Source organism: Dasypus novemcinctus, chromosome 20, assembly GCF_030445035.2.
Source record: "Dasypus novemcinctus isolate mDasNov1 chromosome 20, mDasNov1.1.hap2, whole genome shotgun sequence".
Classification (NCBI taxonomy): Eukaryota; Metazoa; Chordata; class Mammalia; order Cingulata; family Dasypodidae; genus Dasypus; species Dasypus novemcinctus.
Genome location: NC_080692.1, coordinates 40219966 through 40239896, shown reverse-complemented (window position 1 = coordinate 40239896; position 19931 = coordinate 40219966). Strand labels below are relative to the sequence as shown.

Here is a 19931-nt window from a genome sequence, read left to right as displayed (position 1 = left end):
TGTAGGCATTTAAAGATGGGAATCAATTAGGATATGTTCATTTGCTGTCACTTGATTTTTCCAATTTCAAATCATACTCCTCTGTTTATGACATACCAGTTATTCTCAGGGAGTTCTAGAAAGGAATGCAAAACAGGAGATGGTGACTTTCAAAGTATGCAAATTCAATTATACAAAATGCTTAGTAGTACACACATATCCAAATTCACAAAATGAAAAAGAAAAAAAATATTGAAAATGTAATAACCAGTAGCAGAGTTATTTTAAAATGAATGTTGGATTGTTCTGGAAGGTGTTAGCAGCTCTTCAAACGTATCTGAATAGCTGTGAAGAATAGATAGTTATTAACAGAATTTGCCAAAGGGATATATCTATTAAAACTACAGCTTTCATGGTACTCGTGAAAAGACAGTTTTACAATCAGCTGAAAAATATTGTGATTTGACACTTGAGAACTCAGTCAGAAGGTAGTCTTAGAACAGAAATAAAATGTCTTACCTGGATACTTTCCAGACATGCATATATTCTAGAAGTTGGTTCAGATAAAACTGACTGTGGTCATCTTCATACTGTAGACAGCAGAACACATTAATATTTATAGAGTGAATGGGAATAAGTGCCAGATAAAAACAGTTCTGTAACTTCCTGCAGTCATTTTTTTTACTTTTTTTGATAACCATCATTCATCAGTGTTATACTTTCTCTTAAACACCTTACAAGGCTATCCTTATATGTGGAAGCATTCGTTTCAAAAATAAAATAGCTGAACTCTGGTGAGGATAAACTTGAAGGACAACACCAGCTTGCCATCGCCAAGGTGAAACATAAATTTTTCCTAACAGGAAAGACAATATTTGAAGCATCAGTTCTGTCTATGCACATGCACTTTTTTGTTTTTTTTTAAAAGATTATTTATTTATTTATTTCTCTTCCCTTTACCCCCTTCATTGTCTGCTCTCTGTGTCCATTTGCTGTCTGTTCTTCTGTGTCCACTTGTATTCTTGTCAGCAGCACCGGGAATCTGTGTCTCTTTTTGTTGTGTCATCTTGCTGTGTCAGCTCTCCATGTGTGCGGTGCCACTCCTGGGCAGGCTGCACTTTTCTCATGCTGGGCGGCTCTCCTTACAGGGTACACTCCTTGCGCATGGGGCTCCCCTATGTGGGGATACCCCTGCCTGGCACGGCACTCCTTGCATGCATCAGCACTGCGCATGGGTCAGCTCACCTCCTGGGTCACGAGGCCCTGGGTTTGAACCCTGGACCTCCCATGTGGTCGGCAGATGCTCTATCAGTTGAGCCAAATCTGCTACCCCACATACATGCACTTCTTAAATTTTTTTTTTTTAACACTAAGGCCACAGATGCCATAGCAGTGTAAGACTGAACAGTTTGCTAGATCTGTAGGCAGATGCATAATAACGTCTTCCATTTTTCAGTTTCAATGTAGCTAGTCAACAAGACTTTGGGGGAAGAGAGCTTTCCATTTCACATATGTTAAACTGTGCTAATGAATGACAACTGATAAGTTTATACTGATAGGTATAAACACTAAGAGTTGTCAGATGGTGTTATCTCCAGAGATGAGTGAACAGGAACTACACATCTTAAAGTATCAGTCCTATGATCCACATGCATTTTCACACATGTGCGCGCACACACACATACACATACTCCTTAACTCTTCATCAGCTCTTTTGAATAGCTCTTCATGAAAACCCTTTCAGAGTATGTAGAGAAGGCAATGCACAACATGAGAATTTGCCCATTTCACCACCTGGTGGTGACAAGTTGGAAGGCCAAGAAATGCAATATTACCTGGCCCGAGGTAATCTTGTGGGGTAGCACTCTCACAATCTGTTTTTAAAACTGCCTGTTAGAGACAGATAAAGTAGATACAACCCCAGGTATTGGTTCTTCTGAGGGCTACAGAGACCCACAGGTTCTATGGTCATGGCAAATGGAGTTTGGTGCCATGTCAGTTGGCCCTACTTTGGAGTTTGTGTTTCTGTGTGATGGAGCTGGACTCGGATATGATCTTTGTTCACGGGCCTCTCCTGTTGCTTTTACCGGAACTGTGGTTGGTGCTGGGGTTTGATGTATACCCAGGGAACCTGAGTCTCTAGACTGACCTTGTGATAGCCAGGCCCTGAGCCTCAGCAGACTTCAGCTCCTACACTCTGGTTTGCTGGGACTTACCCCACTCAGCTAACATGGAATTGAAGAAGGTCAACCACCACACCATGGAACCAAGAGAGCTTACGGCTGAAAGCAGGAGGATTGCATCCAGCATCCATGTGGAATCTAAGTCCCCTCTTGATATAGATGTGGAGTGGACGCAACCATTCCAAGGTCCACAGGATGGAGGAATAGAGTGTGGATTGGAGTGGACTTACTGATAATCTATTCATGAACTATTGTGATTAGTAATCGAAGAAAATGTGGCATTGGTGTGGAGAGGGTGGCCATGGTGGCTGCTAGGGGTAGGGAGTGGGAGGAGGAGCTGAGATGTGGAGGCGTTTTCGGTACTTGGAGTTGTCCTGGGTGATGCTGCAGGGACAGTTACCAGACGCTGTGTGTCCTCCCATGGACCACTGGGTGGAATGTGGGAGAGTGTGGGCTATGGTGTGGACCATTGACCATGAGGTGCAGTGGTGTTCAGAGATGTATTCACCAAATGCAATGGGTGTCTCGTGATGATGGAGGAGGTTGTGGTTGTGGGGGGAGGGGTGGGGGGAAGGGGGTGGGGGGTATGTGGGGACCTCATAGTTTTTGATCGTAATATTAAAAAAATAAATAAAGAAAAAAAAATAAAACTGCCTGGCTGGCCATTGGTCTCACCCAGGACAACTAATAAGGGGGTGATGATGGACAACTACCATACCAAGGAACCAAGAGAGTCTACAACTGCAAGCAAGAGAGCCCCACCCATCAGCCCTATGGGAATGAAGCCCCCTCTCAATTAGAGTGGAATGTGCATTACCATCGCAGAATCCTCAGGATTGGGAATGAACTACGGACTAAAGTAGACTTACTGATATCCTACTATAGACTTACTGTGATTCTAACAATGGAAGAAATTATATTGGTGTTGGAGAGGCAGTGGCCACTGGAGGTTCTGAAGGTAAAGGAGATAGAAAAATAGTTGTAATATGAGGACATTTTCGGGACTTGGGAATTGTCCTGAATGACATTGCAATGACTGATGCAGGCCATCATATATCTTGTCATACCCTACAGAATTGCGTGGGAGAGAGTGTAAACTACAATGTAAACTTTAATCCATGCCTAGTGGCAATGCTCCAAAATGTATTCATCAATTGCAATGAATGTACCACACTAATGAAAGATGTTAATGTGGGAAAATGTGGGAGGTGTGGGGAATCCCCTTTATTTTTTATGTACATTTATGTCATCTGAGTATCTTAAAAAATAAAAAAATAAAATATTTAGCATAGTATCTAGAACTAAACTCTCAAAGATTTTAATAAAATGTAATGTCTTCTCCCTTGCAATATTATGTAAAAATTCTTGAAAGAGTTGGGGTTTGGGGAAATGGAGATACAAAGTCAGAGAGTGTTAATTTTCCTGGACAATAAGTTCCCTGAGGACTGAGATCTTGCTGACTTTGTTCACTATTCCATTACTACATCAGTTCAGGGTTTAGTACACAGCAATTATGTAGTAAATACTTACTGTGTGAATGGAAGATATACAAAAACCTATGCCATTAGGCATGTTATCAGTTTTTAAATGATGTGTTGGTACCAGAGAAAGTTATGGATGAGAAAAGCTCGACAACTTGTTGAATTGGTCAAAAGGTAGTAATATTTACTGTAGAAGGTAAATGTTTATGAGTAGAACTATGAAGTATACAAAAGAACAATGTAACTTAATTTCTTGTACAATCCAAGTGACACATAAAAACAGGGAATTTTGGTGACAAGTATACACTATAAACCCAGAGATAATGATATGCTTATGAAGGCTAAATTCATCTGTCAACTTGGTTAGATTATGGTATCCAGATGTTTAGTCAAGCAAGCTGTGGCCTCATTGTTACTGTGAGGGAATTTCATAGATGGATCTCCATCTATAGTTAGTTGATTACTTCTAGGCTGATTGCATCTACAATCAACAAAGGAGACTGCCTTCAGCAATGAGGGGAGTCTCGTCATTACAATTAGTTCAAGGCCTGAAAGCTAGAACTGAGGATTTCAGAAGTCAGAAAGAAGAATTTCTGTCTCTACTTCATCAAGCCAGCTTCTACTGGGGAATACAACTTCATTTTCATCAAAATTTCCAAATTGTGATTTCTCCTGGGGAATTCAAATTCAACTCCATAGGGTTTTCAACTTGAGCCTTGCCCTATGGAATTTGGACTTGCCAATTCCCATGGTGTGAGCCAATTCCTATAAGAAATCTCTTAATATTAATTTATATATACCTGGTTGATTCTTTGTCTCTGGAGAACCCTAATACTAGCTTGTCCCTGGACATGATGACAATGGTGAAGAAAACAAACACCCAAAGATACTGCATTTGCTGACATTAAAATATAGTGAGCTCTCTGATCAGGCTAGCTTAACTCAAATCCCATCTCCCCTACCAGCTATAAGACCCTGGGCCATTTAATCTCTTGACTTTCAGTACTGTTATTTCTATAAAATAGGAAAATAATAATAATTATCACTTTTCTACTCAGGCATATTGAAATACACATAAAGCACCAAGAACAAAGCCTGGTCCTAATATATATATGCTTAATATGGTTAGTTATCATTAAACACCTCTCATGTTAGAATTTGGGATGGGTATGTGGATACAGCTGGGTGTGTGGATATATATATAATTTGACAGATTAATCCAAATTCACATCCAAAACCTCTGGGAGTAGCCCATAAATTCTAAGCATATTTGTCACATACATTGGTAGCATAAGGTATAGACTCTAGAGCACCAACTAGACTCAAATCCAAGCTCCTCTTCCTGCCAGTTCTATGATTATAACTTTGGAAATGTAATGGAACTTCTCTGTGATTAAGTCTCCTTAATTTTGGTAGTATTTACCCCATAGAATTTTTGTGAAGATTAAATGTTATAACAATATTAAAGTCCAAGACATAAATTGTATGCTCAATAAATATCATCTCAGAGTAATGAAATTATATGGATTTAAAAGTAAACCTTAATATACATGAGACTGAAATGTTAGTAATTTGTAAATTACTGCCAATGAAATAAGCTTTTTTTCCCTAAGTAACAAGCAGCTACTAAATCAAAATTGAATTTAGAATCATACATTCTCTCTTCGTCCCCCATGTTGCAATGAAACATGAAGATTTTAGTTCATTCATCAACACTGAGGACAATTATATGTATCTTAGGTTTATTAATATTGAGGGAATTAGTTTTACTTTATAATATTTCTTTGTGGAGATTTCAGATGCACAACTCTAGAGCTGTCAAAACCAGGCAAGTTGGGTACCAAATTCAAAAGACATTTCTAAACAATTCGCTTTAGGCTTCATTATGCTATATTCCAAATAGATGTATTGAAACTTAATGCAATACCTGACATTTCTAATCATAAAACATCTCAGACTAGGAAAAAAAAGAAAATCACGTACTGGAAATCTGTTATCTAATACAAACGAAAGGTTAGAGAGGTTTTTTGCTTAAAGCAGGTAATTGGAAGATTCTACAGATTAAAAACTGCCAAAATATCAAAGTTCACTGCATACTGTGCAATTTATGTTGGAAGCAACTCAAGACATCATACGGGGAAGCAAATTCCTATTTAACAGCATGAAAAAGTGTCATTAATATAAAGTAATCTCTCTCTAGGTAGTTTTATTATATATATTCCGAATATTTATCTGTCCTGATTTAATCTGTGATGACACAGACAAAAACAGTCCTCAAATAGAATAAGAGTTGCATTATTTTTCTCCCTTCAATGGTTTTGCCTTAACGGTTTTCTAAATTCTATTCATTTCCAAATGGATACATGGATAGTACGAATATGATGGCCTGAATAAGTTTCTCACATACCATATTTCAAAAAGACCAATTAATCTGTTATTCTGAGGTTGTGCCAATGTGTTCACGTAATTACTTCAGTCCAGATTGTTAACAGGCATTCAGAAAAATATTTCATTTCCAATGAGCATGTATTCATAAATCTTATAATTCCAAAGCGGCAACAATCCATAAAGATCATATCAGTATGTTAATTGAAACCAAGTTACCTTTCGAGATAACTTTCCTGTAGCTTCCCTGTTCTTCTGCAGATGAAGTAGAGTAACAGTTTTATCTTTCTGAAACATCCTGTGGCTCCCCAAACAGTAATCACTGAAGAGAAAATATGAACACAGTCATTTCTTTCCATAATACCCCCAAGTGTGTGTTTTCCTGTCTGAGTTGATTTTCTTTTATTTTTGAAACTTTGTCTGGAAAAAGTAAACTGAATTTTTTCCCTCGGTGTGTGTGTAAATATATATATGAAAAATATGTATATATATTACATATAATATATACACACATATATATCTTACAGAACCTCCCATTATATTAATTTTTTAAATGACAACATATTGTAATTATTTTCAATTAATGTTAGAAACTAATTAGATAACTTTAGAATGGTCATGATAAATAACAAAAAAGGGATATTTTATATATTCAGACTTAGTTTTATCCAGCCAAATCAAAGCTGAGAACAACATGCTTCTGGGAGGTCTAATTGATATCGCAGAGTCTATGGGGGGACCATTGTAAAAAGGCAGCAGAACGGTGTAAAGGAACTATCATGAGCTTTCAAGACAGATTTATTAGCTCCATGACCTTAGGAGGCTGATTAAACTATCTATGATATGCAACATAATTCATCTTTGGAACTGGTTGACAAACTGAACATAAAAAAACATTCCTACATAGTTCAGAAATTTCTACTGGCATAATTATAGCCAGGCTTCCTTCCTTCTTTCCTTCCTTCCTTCCTCCCTTCTCCCTCCATCCCTCCTCCCCCCCCCCCCCCTTTTCCTTTTGTGGAGCAGAAATTAAATGCTGAGCACAGTAATTTACTGTTCGGAAACATATGATTTTAAATACAATCTAACTCCTCCTCTGTGAAATGAAGGGCTTTTATTACATGGTCCTTTCTCAAAATAGCTTTAAATTTTGATATCTTGGTGACTCTGAGTCATTAACTAAAGGTTAAATTATGTTAATTTACTTTGTTTAAGAACCTTGATTAAAATACAAAGAATTGCAGGAGAAATATATATTATATTAAAATTTGGGTAAAGAACAAAGTTGAAGGACTCACACTTTCTGATTTCAAAAATTAGTACAAGGGATCAACCAGCAAGATGGCAGCAGAGTAAGATGTTCCTAGAGTCAGCTCCCACTAGCTGAAGCACCTGTTTGGGGCTCCTAGAGACCAGAAAAGCATCCTGCAACATCCTTGAAGGAATGGAAGGAGGAGGCTGCCCATCTGCAGAGAAGATTCATAAGTAGAGTGCTCCACACCCCAGAGGCCAGTGCTCATCTCCACTGGAGGCACAAACTGCCTCAAGAGCTGTCCTGCAGCTGGAATTGAAAGCTCCACTTCCCCAAAACAGGGAAGGAAGAAATGGTTGGGCACCAACTTCAGTTACTGATGAGGAAATTCAGCGGGCTAAAGTATAATCCTGAGAACAAGCTAAAGTTTGAGCCTGTCCAAGTCAGAAAGGGGCCAGGAGCTGCCATCTTAGCTCCATGCCTGGCACAAGGGGAAGTGAGGTGGACTGAAAACCCCAGTGCTGGTGAAGATCAGCTCCTTTCCATCCATTCAGATTGCCACTCTGGCCTAGGCCCCAGTGCCACCTCCAGTGGGGAGGAAGCTGCAGGGACCTGTGCCAGACTCCCCAGAAAATTACTGGCCAAGCCGTCGAGGCCAGTGATTCAGGAGGTATTCTGTGGCTGGAATTAGAAGCTCCATTTCCCAAAAACAGGGGAGGAGGAGATGGTTGACTACCCTTTTCGGCTACTGATTAGTAGACGCGACTGCCCAAGACACAACCCTGGGAAGAGCTGGGATATAAATATGCCCAAGTTGGAAAGAGGCTGGTGGCTGCCATTTTGACTCCACCCCCAGCATGAGGGGAAGTCTGGTTGACCGAAAATCACAGTGATGGTAGGAAACAGTTTCTTTCACCCAGATCAGCCTGCAGCCCTAGCCTAGACTTCAGCCCCACCCTGGCAGGGAAGAGGCTGGTGGGCCCTGCACCAGCCTATCCAGGTAACTGCAGGTACCTTTGGCTGGCACAGACTGAAAATCGAAAGTCTACTGGGGCAACTGCAGTAATCTTGGACCTGCATTGCATAGATTACTGCCCACACCCGCAGCTCCATCCCTGCCCCAGGCAGGGGAGAAAGTGGCATGAAGATTCATCAATATCTTTGGATAACTGCAGTCTAGCCCTGTACAACTTGGATTATTCCACACAGCTGTGACTGTCTCCCTACCCCTGGTAAAAGAGAAAGTTGAAAGAAGTTTCATTGGTCCCTAATGCAATGATAGCAGCTTGAGCCTCCACAGCTTATAGCACCACCTTGGTTCCTACTGCACAACCAGCAAGGGAGAAAGGATAGGAAGCCCTAAAATAAGGAGAAAAACTGCACCCAGAATAAATACTTTAGTAATCTAGATGCCAAGACATCAACAAAAAATTACAATCCACACAAAGAAACAGGAAGCTATGGTCCAGTTAAGGGAACAAGATAAGCCTCTAGATGGCATAAAGGAGTTGAGACAACTAATCATAGATGTTCAAACATATCTCCTTAATAAATTCAATGAGATGACTAAAGAGATTAAGGATATTAAGAAGACATTGGATAAGCACAAAGAATTTGAAAACATAAATAGAAAAACAGCAGATTTTATGGGAATGAAAGGTAAAATAAATGAAATTTTAAAAACATTGGAATCATATGATAGCAGATTTGAGGAGACAGAAGAAATGATTGGTGAGCTTGAAGAAATGGCCTCTGAAAGTGAACATACAAAAGAACAGATGAAGAAAAGAATGGAAAAAATTGAACAAGGTCTCAGGGAACTAAAGGACAGCAAAATGCATGCAAATATACATGTCATGGGTATCCCAGAAGGAGAAGAGAAGGGAAAAGAGGAAGAAGGAATATTTGAAGAAATAATGGTAATTTGCCAACCCTATTAAAGGACATAGATATCTGTGTCCAAGAAACACAATGTACCCCCATCTGAAAAAGTCCGAATAGGCCAACTCCAAGATGCATACTCATCAGATTGTCAAATTCCAAAGACAAAGAGAGAATTCTGAGAACAGCAAGAGAAAAGTGATGTGTAACATATAAGGGATGTCCAATAAGATCAAGTGCTGATTACTCACCAGAAACCATGGAAGCAAGAAGAGAGTGGTCTGATATATTTAAGATAACTGCAAGAGAAAAACTTCCAGCCAAGAATCTTATATTCAGCAAGACTGACTTTCAAAAATGAGGGTGAGATTAGAATATTCACAGATAAACAGAAACGGAGAGAATTTCTAAGCAAGAGATCAGATTTTCAAGGAAATACTAAGGGTGTGCTAGAGCCTGAAAAGACAGGAGAGAAAGGCCTGGAAGAGAGTCTAGAAATGAAGATTATATCCATAAAAGTAAGTAAAAGTGTCAAAAGAGTGGTGAAAATAAAATGACAGATAAAACTCCAAAAGTCAGGAATAAACTTAACCAATGATGTAAAGCACTTGTATTCAGAAAACTGCAACTCAATGTTAAAAGAAATCAAAAAAGCCTAAATAACTGGAAGAACATCCCATGCTCACGGATTGGAAGACTATATATCATTAAGATGTCAATTCTACTCAAATTGATATACAGATTTTTAAATCTCAATTAAAAATTCCACCAGCATTAGAAAAAAGAATTGAAAACACTATCATCAAATTTATTTGGAAGGGTAAGGTGTCCTGAATAGCCAGAAACATCATAAAAAGAAAAAGCAAACCCTCATCTCCAAACTTTAAATCATATTACCTAGCTATAGTGGTAAAAACAGCATGGAATAAAGACTGACACACTAAACCAATGGAACCAAATTTATGGTTCAGAAACAGACCCTCGCATGTATGGTGAAGAGTTTTTTGACTAGCCTGTCAAACCCACACAACTCGGGCAGAGCAGTCCATTCAACAAATGGTGCTGAAAGAACTGGATATCCATAGCCAAAAGAAGAAAAGAGGACCCCCATCTCACACCTTATCCAAAAATTAACTCTAAATGGATAAAAAACTAAAAATAAAAGCAAAAACCATAAAACTTCTAGAAGAAATTGTAGGAAAATATCTTCAAGATTTGGTGGTAGGTGGTGGATTCTTAAAGGAGATAAGAGGAGGACTGAGATGGACCACTGATGTTTAATGTATATAGAAGTTTTAATTAGCTTTACTGTAAAAGTGTGGAAATGTATAGAGTGGATGGTAACACACAGTGAGTAACAGCTAGTTTATAAATGGGATGTGGCAGAAAATGTTGCTCTAGGTATGTAAAAGCCAATTGACAGAATGCTAGAGAATAATCTAGGAACTGAATAGCACAGTAACCCAAGAGGTGGATGAGAATTGTGGTTGATGGTACAGATGCAAGAGTGTCCTTTGTGAGCTAGAGCAAATGTACATCACTACTGCAGGGTGTTGGGAATGTGGAGAAGCATGGGAAAAATATAGCTGGAGTGACCTATGGACTGTGCTTAGCAGTAATAATGTAATATTCTTGCATCTATGTGAAAGATGTACTGTGTTGATAATGAGGCAATATGGAAAATGTGAGCCAAATGTACACTATGGACATGGTAATAATAAGATATTGTCTTATCTGTAGCAAATGTTCCACCACAGTGTGGTGTGTTGATGGTGGGTTGGGGGGGAAATACACCAAATGTAAGATAAGGACTATGATTAATAGTAAGATTTTGACAATATTCTTTCATGATTTGTAACAAACGTCTCACAACAATGCAAGCTGTTAGTGGAGGGTAGATGCATGGGACCCCTGTATGATGTTATGCATGTTTGCTTTGTAAGTTCACAACTTTTACTATACACTTATTGTTTATGTATGTTCATATATAAATGATAGAAAGATAATAATAATATTGTTGGTTGGGGAAAATACTTTGGCTAGTAGTAATATTTTGAGGTTGCTCTTTAATCATTAGTTAAAAATGTTTCATAACAATGCAAGTTATTGGTGGTAGGGTGAGTTATGAGAGTCCTGTATGATGTTATATATGTTTGTTTTGTAAGTTCACAACTATTATTATACACTTATTGTTTATGTATGTTTATGTATGAGTGATATACTTCAATAAATTAATTTAAAAAATTACAAGGACTTCCAGGAAAATGGCACCAAAGCACAACAGGTAGGTAGAGTCTTACCCTCTCATGAAACAAAAGCTGAGAGAGGGCAGGGACCTATCTAAAGGAGCTGCTTTGGATATATATAGAATAGGAAGGTCCTCTGAGTCATTTAGGAGGGTACTGGAAAGATAAAGCAGCCAAAGGAGAACTGTGAGTTGCTTGCCCCTATGACTGGAAACAGTACATATACCCTTTCCTCAGGGCAAGTAACCTCAGTGCTCCTAGCTCACAGCTGCCAACAGACTAGAAGGGGTAGTTCGCTGGGAGGAAGAGGGGTCTGGCAGAGGGTAGAAAGTGGCTTCTTTGCATTGAGTTTGGCCAGCTGAGCTCCCTTTGAATCTCAGAAAGTATCTGATCTGATGGGGAATGGGGGGGATGGGCGGGGGGTGGTGGGATCTGTTCAGGCAGGCTGTCACACCCAGTTGCCCAGGGAGAGAAAGCAATTAGATTAGGGAGGGGCCAGGGACAAGCACCTAATCAGCATATGAATTTGAAAATAAGAAAGCATTAGAAAAAAACTAACCAAGATAAATAAAACTGATAAACCCTTAGATAGACTAACAAAGAACAAAAGAGAGAAGATATATTAAATAAGAAATGAAGAAGGTGATATCACCACTAACCCCACAGAAATAGTTTCATAAGAGAATACTTTGAAAAACTGTATGCCAATAAGACAGATAATTTAGAGGAAATGGACAAATTCCTAGAAACACACAAGCAGCCTACATTGACAAAAGAAGAAATGGATGAACTCAACAGACCAATCACAAGTAATGGGATTAAATTAGTCATCAAAAACCTCTCATCTAAGAAGAGCCCAGGACCAGACTGCTTCACTGGTAAATTCTGCCAAGCATTTCAGAAAGAACTAACACCAATCCTGCTTAAACTCTTCCAAAAAACAGAAGTGGAGGGAACATTGCTTAATTCATTCTATATTGCTCAATACCAAGTCAAATAAAGATTCCATGAGAAAGGAAAACTATACACCAATCTCTCTAATGAACCTAGATGCTAAATTCCTCAATAAAATACTTGCTAATCATATTCAATGACACATCAAACAAATTATAACCATGACCAAGTGGGTTTCATCTCAGGTATGCAAGGATGGTTTGACGTAAGATAATCAATCAATGTAATACACCACATAAACAGATTGAAAAAAAAAATCACATGATCATCTCCATAGATGCAGAAAAAGCACTTGACAAAATAAAAAATGCAGCACTCTTTCTTTATAAAAACACTTCAAAAGATAACAAGGAAATTTCCTCAACATCATAATGGGTATATATGAAAAACCCACAGTTAACCTCATAATCAATGGTGAAATTCTAAAAGCTTCCTCTCTAAGATCTGGAACAAGACAAGGATGCCCACTGTCCCCACTCTTAAATAAACATTAAATGAACATAGTGTTAGAAGTACTTGCTCAAGCACATAGGCAAGAAAAAAGATATGAAATGTTCACCTGGGGCATACCTACAAGCCATATGAGAGTACAAGTGTTCATGGGGCATTGTCACAGTGGGTGGAGATCCACACAATAACTGAAAGAATATCCAATTCCCAACCTGGGGAGTTCCATTACATTCTCTAATGGGACAGCAAGAATCCCCTGAGTACAGGGGCAGTGACTTTTGAAGGAGAATGGGCCATTGATGGGTCATTTATACTGATGACTGTACTTACGAGCCTTTTCTTTTGAAACGGAAACTTAGTCTGGTATTTTAGGTTGCCTAAGAGTTACCTCCGCGGACCCTCCTTGTTTGTTAAATGTGGCGGCTTCTCTAAGCTAAAATCAGCATATAAATGCACAACCTTCCCTCTAGCGTGGGACATGATTCCTGGGGATGAGCTTCCTTGGCACCAAGGATTACTACCATGCACCAATTAGCAATACAACTGGAAAAAGACCTTGACCAAAAGGGAAAACGGGTAAAGACAAATATGGCTAACAGACTTCAAAGTGGGTCGGGAGGTCATTCCAGAGGTTACACTTATGAACATCTCAGCAGGTTCTCATTGACTGCCATGGTAAATATTGCCTCACATAGTAGGGTTCCTGAAGGCTCTGGAGACATCCAGACACTATAGACAAGGCTGATGGCTCTGAAATTTGTCACCCTGACAGTGGGTCCTACTTTGGAATTTATGCTCTCCAGTGTTACAGAGTTGGACTCAGTTGTGGTTTCCCTATACATGGCTCTTCTGCCCCTTCTCTATGAACCAATAGTTAGTAGTAGAGTTGATAGGTGTATGTCCAACATACTTAAATCTTTGGGCTTTCCATGTGTGAGTCAGGCCCTGAATCTCAACGCAGTTGCAACATGTACTCTCAGTTCACTAGACTCACCCAGAACAGCTAACAAGGAAATGATGATGGACAATGACTACCCCAAGGAACAAAGAGAGTCTATAACTGCAAGCAAGATACTCCCATCCATCTGCCCCACGGGGTGGTCTAAACTCCCTCTCAATTAGAGGTGTGAGTGGACATCATCATCCCTGAATCCTCAGGACTGGGAATGAACAATGGACTAGAGTAGACTTACTGTTATTCTACTATAGATTTACTGTAATTCTAGCAATGGAAAAACCTTTTGGAGGCAATGGTCACAGAAGGTTCTGAGGTGAGGGAGAGGGAAAAATAGCTGTTTTTGGATATTGGAATTGTCCTGAATGACATTGCAATGACAGATACAGACCATTATATATCTTGTCATAACTTACAAAATTGTGCAGGAGAGAGTTTAAACTATAATGAAAAGATCTTCCATGCTTAGTGGCAATGCTTCAACATGTGTTCATCCATTGTAGCAAAGGTACCACACTGATGAAGGATGTTGTTAATGTGGGAAAGTGTGGGAGGGGTAGGGAGTGGTGCATTTGGAATCTCCTACATTTTTTTAATGTAATGTTTATGTCATCTAAGTATCTTAAAAAATATATTTAAGAAATTTGGTCAAAGCTACAGTAACAAAACTTTGTGGTATTGGCATAAGGTTAGCACAGAGACCAATAGAATAGGATTGAAAGTGTAGAAATAACTTTATGTATCTGTGGGCAAGACCATGGACCCTGGACCTCAGTCCAAAGAAATCAGCCTCACAGATACCCATTGCCCACTTTCTTGAACTGACTTCCTCTATTTCACCCACCTGTATGGTTACCCCTTACCAAGTTTGCCAGATAAAATACAAGGTGTTCATTTAATTTTGAATTTCAGATAAACTATGAATAATTTTTTAGGATAAGTGTGTCTCATGCAATATTTGAGACATATACTAAAAAGATAATTGATTGTTTAAATTTAACTGGTGGTCCTATATTTATAATTGCTAAATCTGGCAATATGATACTTTACTAATTCTTGAATCTTTGATGACACCTCAATTTCCTAAATTTTAACTCAGAAATTATTGATACAGCTGACCTTTCCCTGTCAAATGGCTTACTCTGTAACATGCTCCACCTGAAAGAAGCATCTAAAACTAGTTCCTAGTTCTTCCCATACCTTTGCCTCCACATGTGTGTACGTGCACATGCATGTGTGTTTGTTGAGATATGCATTGGGTTTTTGGTAATTATCAGATTTTGTGAGGTATTTTTTCCTTTTTTTTTTTTTGTAAGTTACATTGTTGTACTAGGTTTTCAGTGAACAGTCACACTGTATTAAACTCTACAAATTAAAAGAAATAAGAGAAATACCTCCACTCTTTTTTCCAGAATAACAATTAGCTAGAGTTTATTGCACTTACTTTATCTGCTGAAATAAGTGGGTAAACACATTTCTGTTTAAAAATTATGCTTTAGCTATTTCTCTAGCCTATTGTAGTATTTTTTTTGCCTTTTTTATTGTCATTTTTTAAAAAAGATACATAGATCACACAAATGTTACATTAAAAAATATAAGAGGTTTCCATATACCCCATTCCCCACCTTTCCTTCCTCCTACATCAACAATCTCTTTCATCAGTGTGGCACATTCACTGAATTTGATGAATACACTTTGGAGCACTGCTACACTGCATGGATTATAGTTTATATTATACATTACAGTTTACACTCTCCCCCAGTCCATTCAGTGAGTTATATAATGTCCTGCGTCTGTCCCTGCAATATTATTCAGGACAGCTCCAAGTCCTGAAAATGCCCCTATGTCACTTCTCTTCTTCCCTCTCCCTGTCCTCAGCAACTCCCGTGACCACTGTAGATTTCTTTAAACTCATTTTCTGAGACCGTGCCCTTTAATTAGAAGATTTAAACTGTTCTATTCATAGTGATGCCTTCTGTTATGTTATTTTTATGTTAAAAACATTTGTTTCTTTTAAACTTATTTTCTTTCCTTTCTTGAAAATAGAGTTTTTTTTGGTGTTTTTCCTACTGTATTTATCTTTAGAGGTTTTGGAGTACAAATATGTTTTTAATCTTCCAGTAGCTATCCTAAATCTTAAAATCAAGGGTATCTTAATGCTTTTCCAGTTCAGTTTCAATTTGACCATTGTTTATATCACACTTTCGAATAAAGCTTGGAGTTTAATATGATTTCATTTCAGATCTCTTCCACTGCCTTGCAGCTGAGATTGTTTCAAATTTTACTTTCAGATTCTTTTACATTTACCTGTTGAAATCAGAAAAAGTATTAGGTCAGTTACTAAAAAAGTACACTAAGATGAAGATTATTTAAAAAAAGACAAATAGATCTCTTATTTTTTAACCAAAAATATCTAAATAGCCTCTCAGCAGCCAGTGTTTTGATATTAAAACAAAGCCTTTGACATTGAATAATATGTTTATTATAATTTTATCATCTTTCTGACATAAGCCACATCTGTATGTAATGATCTCTAATTTTTTGTTTTAACTTCATTAATGTAGAGCAAGAACTTAGACTTGTGAAACAACCTGAGTGGAGAGTATTTTTAGATTTTTATAATTATTGTTCTAATCTTTTACAATTTTCCAGTTGTCTCACCCACATATAATTCAGCAGTAATTGTTTTTAATGGCTCCTCTTCATCAATTCTCTCTAAAGAATTCAACTTCATTTTGATAGAAACACCAATTTTCTTTGTTCACTCATATTTCATCACTATATAATATTTCATTAACTTCAATAATTAAAATAACAATCGAACTGGCACAGAAAAGCTTATGGATAAAAACAACTAATTCTAGGTACATTTACAATGCACCAAAGGGAACAAAAGTGCACGCACATACACAGAATCCCTGGGGTTCCTGGAAATGCTTGTAGAGGGTGCATGAGGTCAAAGTAACTTTCAAAATACAAAAGGTTATTATTTGCTTTTTATACTGTTGACACTTTCACCAATATTTAAAACCAGTAGTGGGTATCCTGTAGGCCCCTGAGCTCACTCAAATCAATTAGTGGCATCAAGCTGTTCTGGTAGTCAATGCCTTCAGCACTTCCATGAACTTGCAGGAAAAAAATAAAATAACAGCAAGAAAGAGTTTCATTTAAAAATGTCCTTGAGGACGTATAAAAATTATTAATTTTGTAAAATCTCAATCCTTGAATATAAGTCCCTTCATTTTCTATATTTATAAAATGGAAAGTAGATATGAAGCACTTCTGTGTTTTGAAATATAGAAACTGTCTTAAGAAGTAAGCACTTGTACAAATGCTTGAGTAGCAAGATAAAGAAGCCACTTCTCTCATGAAAACAGTTACAGGAAAGAATGACAGACAAATGATGGTTATTCAGAGTTGGTGATTTGGGATTCATTTTCTCAAAAATGAACAAGGTTAGCCTATCACTTCAGGGAAAACAATGTAACTTGCATGTGGAACTGGATTTTTGGAAAATTTTTATCTATCACTGTAAGCTTGCCAACTTCCCCATACTTGATGACTGTTCTGATGATATGAAAGGTAATATTAAAGAATACAACTCTTGAAATTTTATAAGGAAATCTGTCAATAATTGGAAGATCTGCATTACTCAGTTAACAAATCCTGTCCAAATAACCAATGCATGATACTTCAAAATCTTGCATGGATAAGACATCTATGGTGTAAGACAGACCCATGGGTTCTAAGCACCCGAATATAAAAATTTCACTGATATGTTTTCAGACTCTACATTGAAAATAAATTTTGAGATTTGTTGAGTTTGGTATAGTAACAAAGACGACTGTCCACAATTATCTGAAAAGGCTATTAAAATACACCTTTCCTTTACAACCCCATATCCATGTGAGGCTGTATATTCCTCATGAACTTCAATCAAATCAACATAGTGCAACAGATACTATTGATAGTATTCAACTGTCTTCTATTAAGCCAGACATTACAAAGATTTTGAAACAGGTAACAATGCCACAGTTCTCACAGATTGTTTTTGTTTTGTAAATATAGTTATTTTTCATAAAAATGTTGTTTGTGTTTACCTGTAATAGGATTATGTATCAGTTTGATATTATTGATGAATTCTAAAATGAAATATTGGATTATGTTTGTAAACTGATCTTTTCCTTTGGACAAATTAGATTATATTGCTTAATCAGGTAAACCTCTGGTGCTAGCAGGACATTCAGTCCCCATCCCTTGGTGGGTGGGGACTCACAGATAAAAGGCATGGCAAAGGACAGATTTGGGGGTTTTTGGTATTAGAGTTTTGATGTTAGAGTTTGATGCTGAAGCCTTAAGCTGGAGCCTCAGGAAGTAAGCACACAGAGGAGAGAGATGCAAGACCCTGGAAGGGAGGAACCCAAGAAGTTTGAACCCTCGCAGATGTCAGCAGCCATCTTGCTCCAACAAGTGAAAATAGACTTTGGTGAGGGAAGTATCTTATGTTTCATGACCTGGTATCTGTAAGCTCCCACCCCAAATAAGAACCAACCAATTTCTGGTATTTGCATCAGCACCCCTTTGGCGGACTAATACAGATTATTCTCATTGTTAATCAAAATAAACATATATTTCAAAAATATCTGTTTTAATTTCCAACATCATAAAGATTGTAGACATAATCCACAAAGGAGTCCTCTTTGGGTCTTCAACAATTTTTAAGAGTGTAAAGGGTCCTGAGACCAAAATGTTTGATAATTACTGTCCTGGAATATACAACAATTCTAATAGGTCCTAATCACTATGTTTTGTAGGGAAAATGAAGGGTGTTAAATCACCAAGTCACTTCAAAAGAAATAAGTTGAAGGAGCCTCCACTGATTTTTAAAAAATGTTTTAAAAATTTTTAAAGATTCTTAGATTACACAAAATGTTACACAAAATAATATAAGAGGTTCCCATAGGCCCCACTCCCTACATCTCCCACCCTTCCCCACATTAACAACTTCTTTCATTAGTGTGGTACATTTATTGCAATTGATGAACACATTTGGAGCATTGCCACTAAGCATGGATTATAGTTTACATTGTAGTTTACACTCTTCCACTCAATTCTGTAGGTTATGGCAGGATATATAATGGCCTGTAATCTGTCATTGCAATGACATTCAGGACAATTCCAAGTCCCCAAAATGCTCCATATTACACCTCTTTTTCCATCTCCCTGCCTTCAGCATCTCCAGTGGCCCCTGGAGATAATATTTTTTCCATTTGCTAGAATCACAATAAGTCTATAGTAGAATACCAGTAAATCCACTCTAGTCCATATTTTATTCCCCAATCCTGAGGATTCTGGGATGGTGATGCCCACTCTACCTCTAATTGATAGGGTGCCTTGATCCCATACAGCCGGATGCTGGAGATTCTTAAAATAACCGAAAAAATATTGATTTCCCACCCTGGAGAGCTCTGCTACATTCTCTAGTGGAATAGCAATAATCCCCAAAGTGCAGGGCAATGACTATTGAAGAGGAATGGTCCACTGATGGACCCTTGATATTGATGATTATGTTTATGAGACTTTGCTCTTGAAATTGCAATTTAGCCTAATGCTGTAGGGCGCCTAATAGTTATCTCTTGAAAGCTCCTTGTTGCTCAAATGTGGCCTCTCTCTAAGCCAAAGTCAGCAAATAAATGCATTACGATCATCCCAGCATGGGACATGACTCCCAGGGATAAGCCTCCCTGGCACTGAGGGATTACTGTCTTTTGTTTTTTGTTTGTTCACTTTGCATTAGGCTCTGGGCCTTAGAGTTCCAAGGGGATGAATAGGATGGGGTTTTCCTTATAGATGCAGTTGAAAGCAGGTGCTGAGTGAAATTTTTCCAAGTACTCAAAAAAGGCTAACTCTAAATGGCTAAAAATGACTTATTTTGGGCTATTTTTAAAGCAATTTGAGTGTAATAATATGAGTTTGGTGCCAGGGTGTTTTTGTAATAGACCCACTGCCAAGAAGAAATAAATATACAGGGCCACTATACAGAACCCAACTTAAGCTTATTTATATAACACACCTTTAAGTTATTCTTTCAGAGGGATGGTTTATGGATATTACATGTTTCTATCTCTGAAAATCTTCTGGAAGTTTTTATTCAGTCTTTTTATG

General features: G+C 37.8%; 1 protein-coding gene across 3 annotated transcripts in view; it reads right to left on the bottom strand.

Annotated features, from left to right (window-relative positions):
* The window catches only part of PIK3C2G (phosphatidylinositol-4-phosphate 3-kinase catalytic subunit type 2 gamma), a 646925-nt gene that overhangs the window by 313192 nt on the left and 313802 nt on the right, over positions 1-19931 (bottom strand). For all 3 annotated transcript variants that reach the window (XM_058282853.2, XM_071210197.1, XM_071210198.1), the window contains 2 exons: positions 6248-6350; positions 499-569 (listed from right to left, as the gene is read on the bottom strand). In XM_058282853.2, the coding sequence (XP_058138836.1) occupies positions 499-569; positions 6248-6350 (174 nt within the window). The remainder of the gene's footprint in view (positions 1-498; positions 570-6247; positions 6351-19931) is intronic.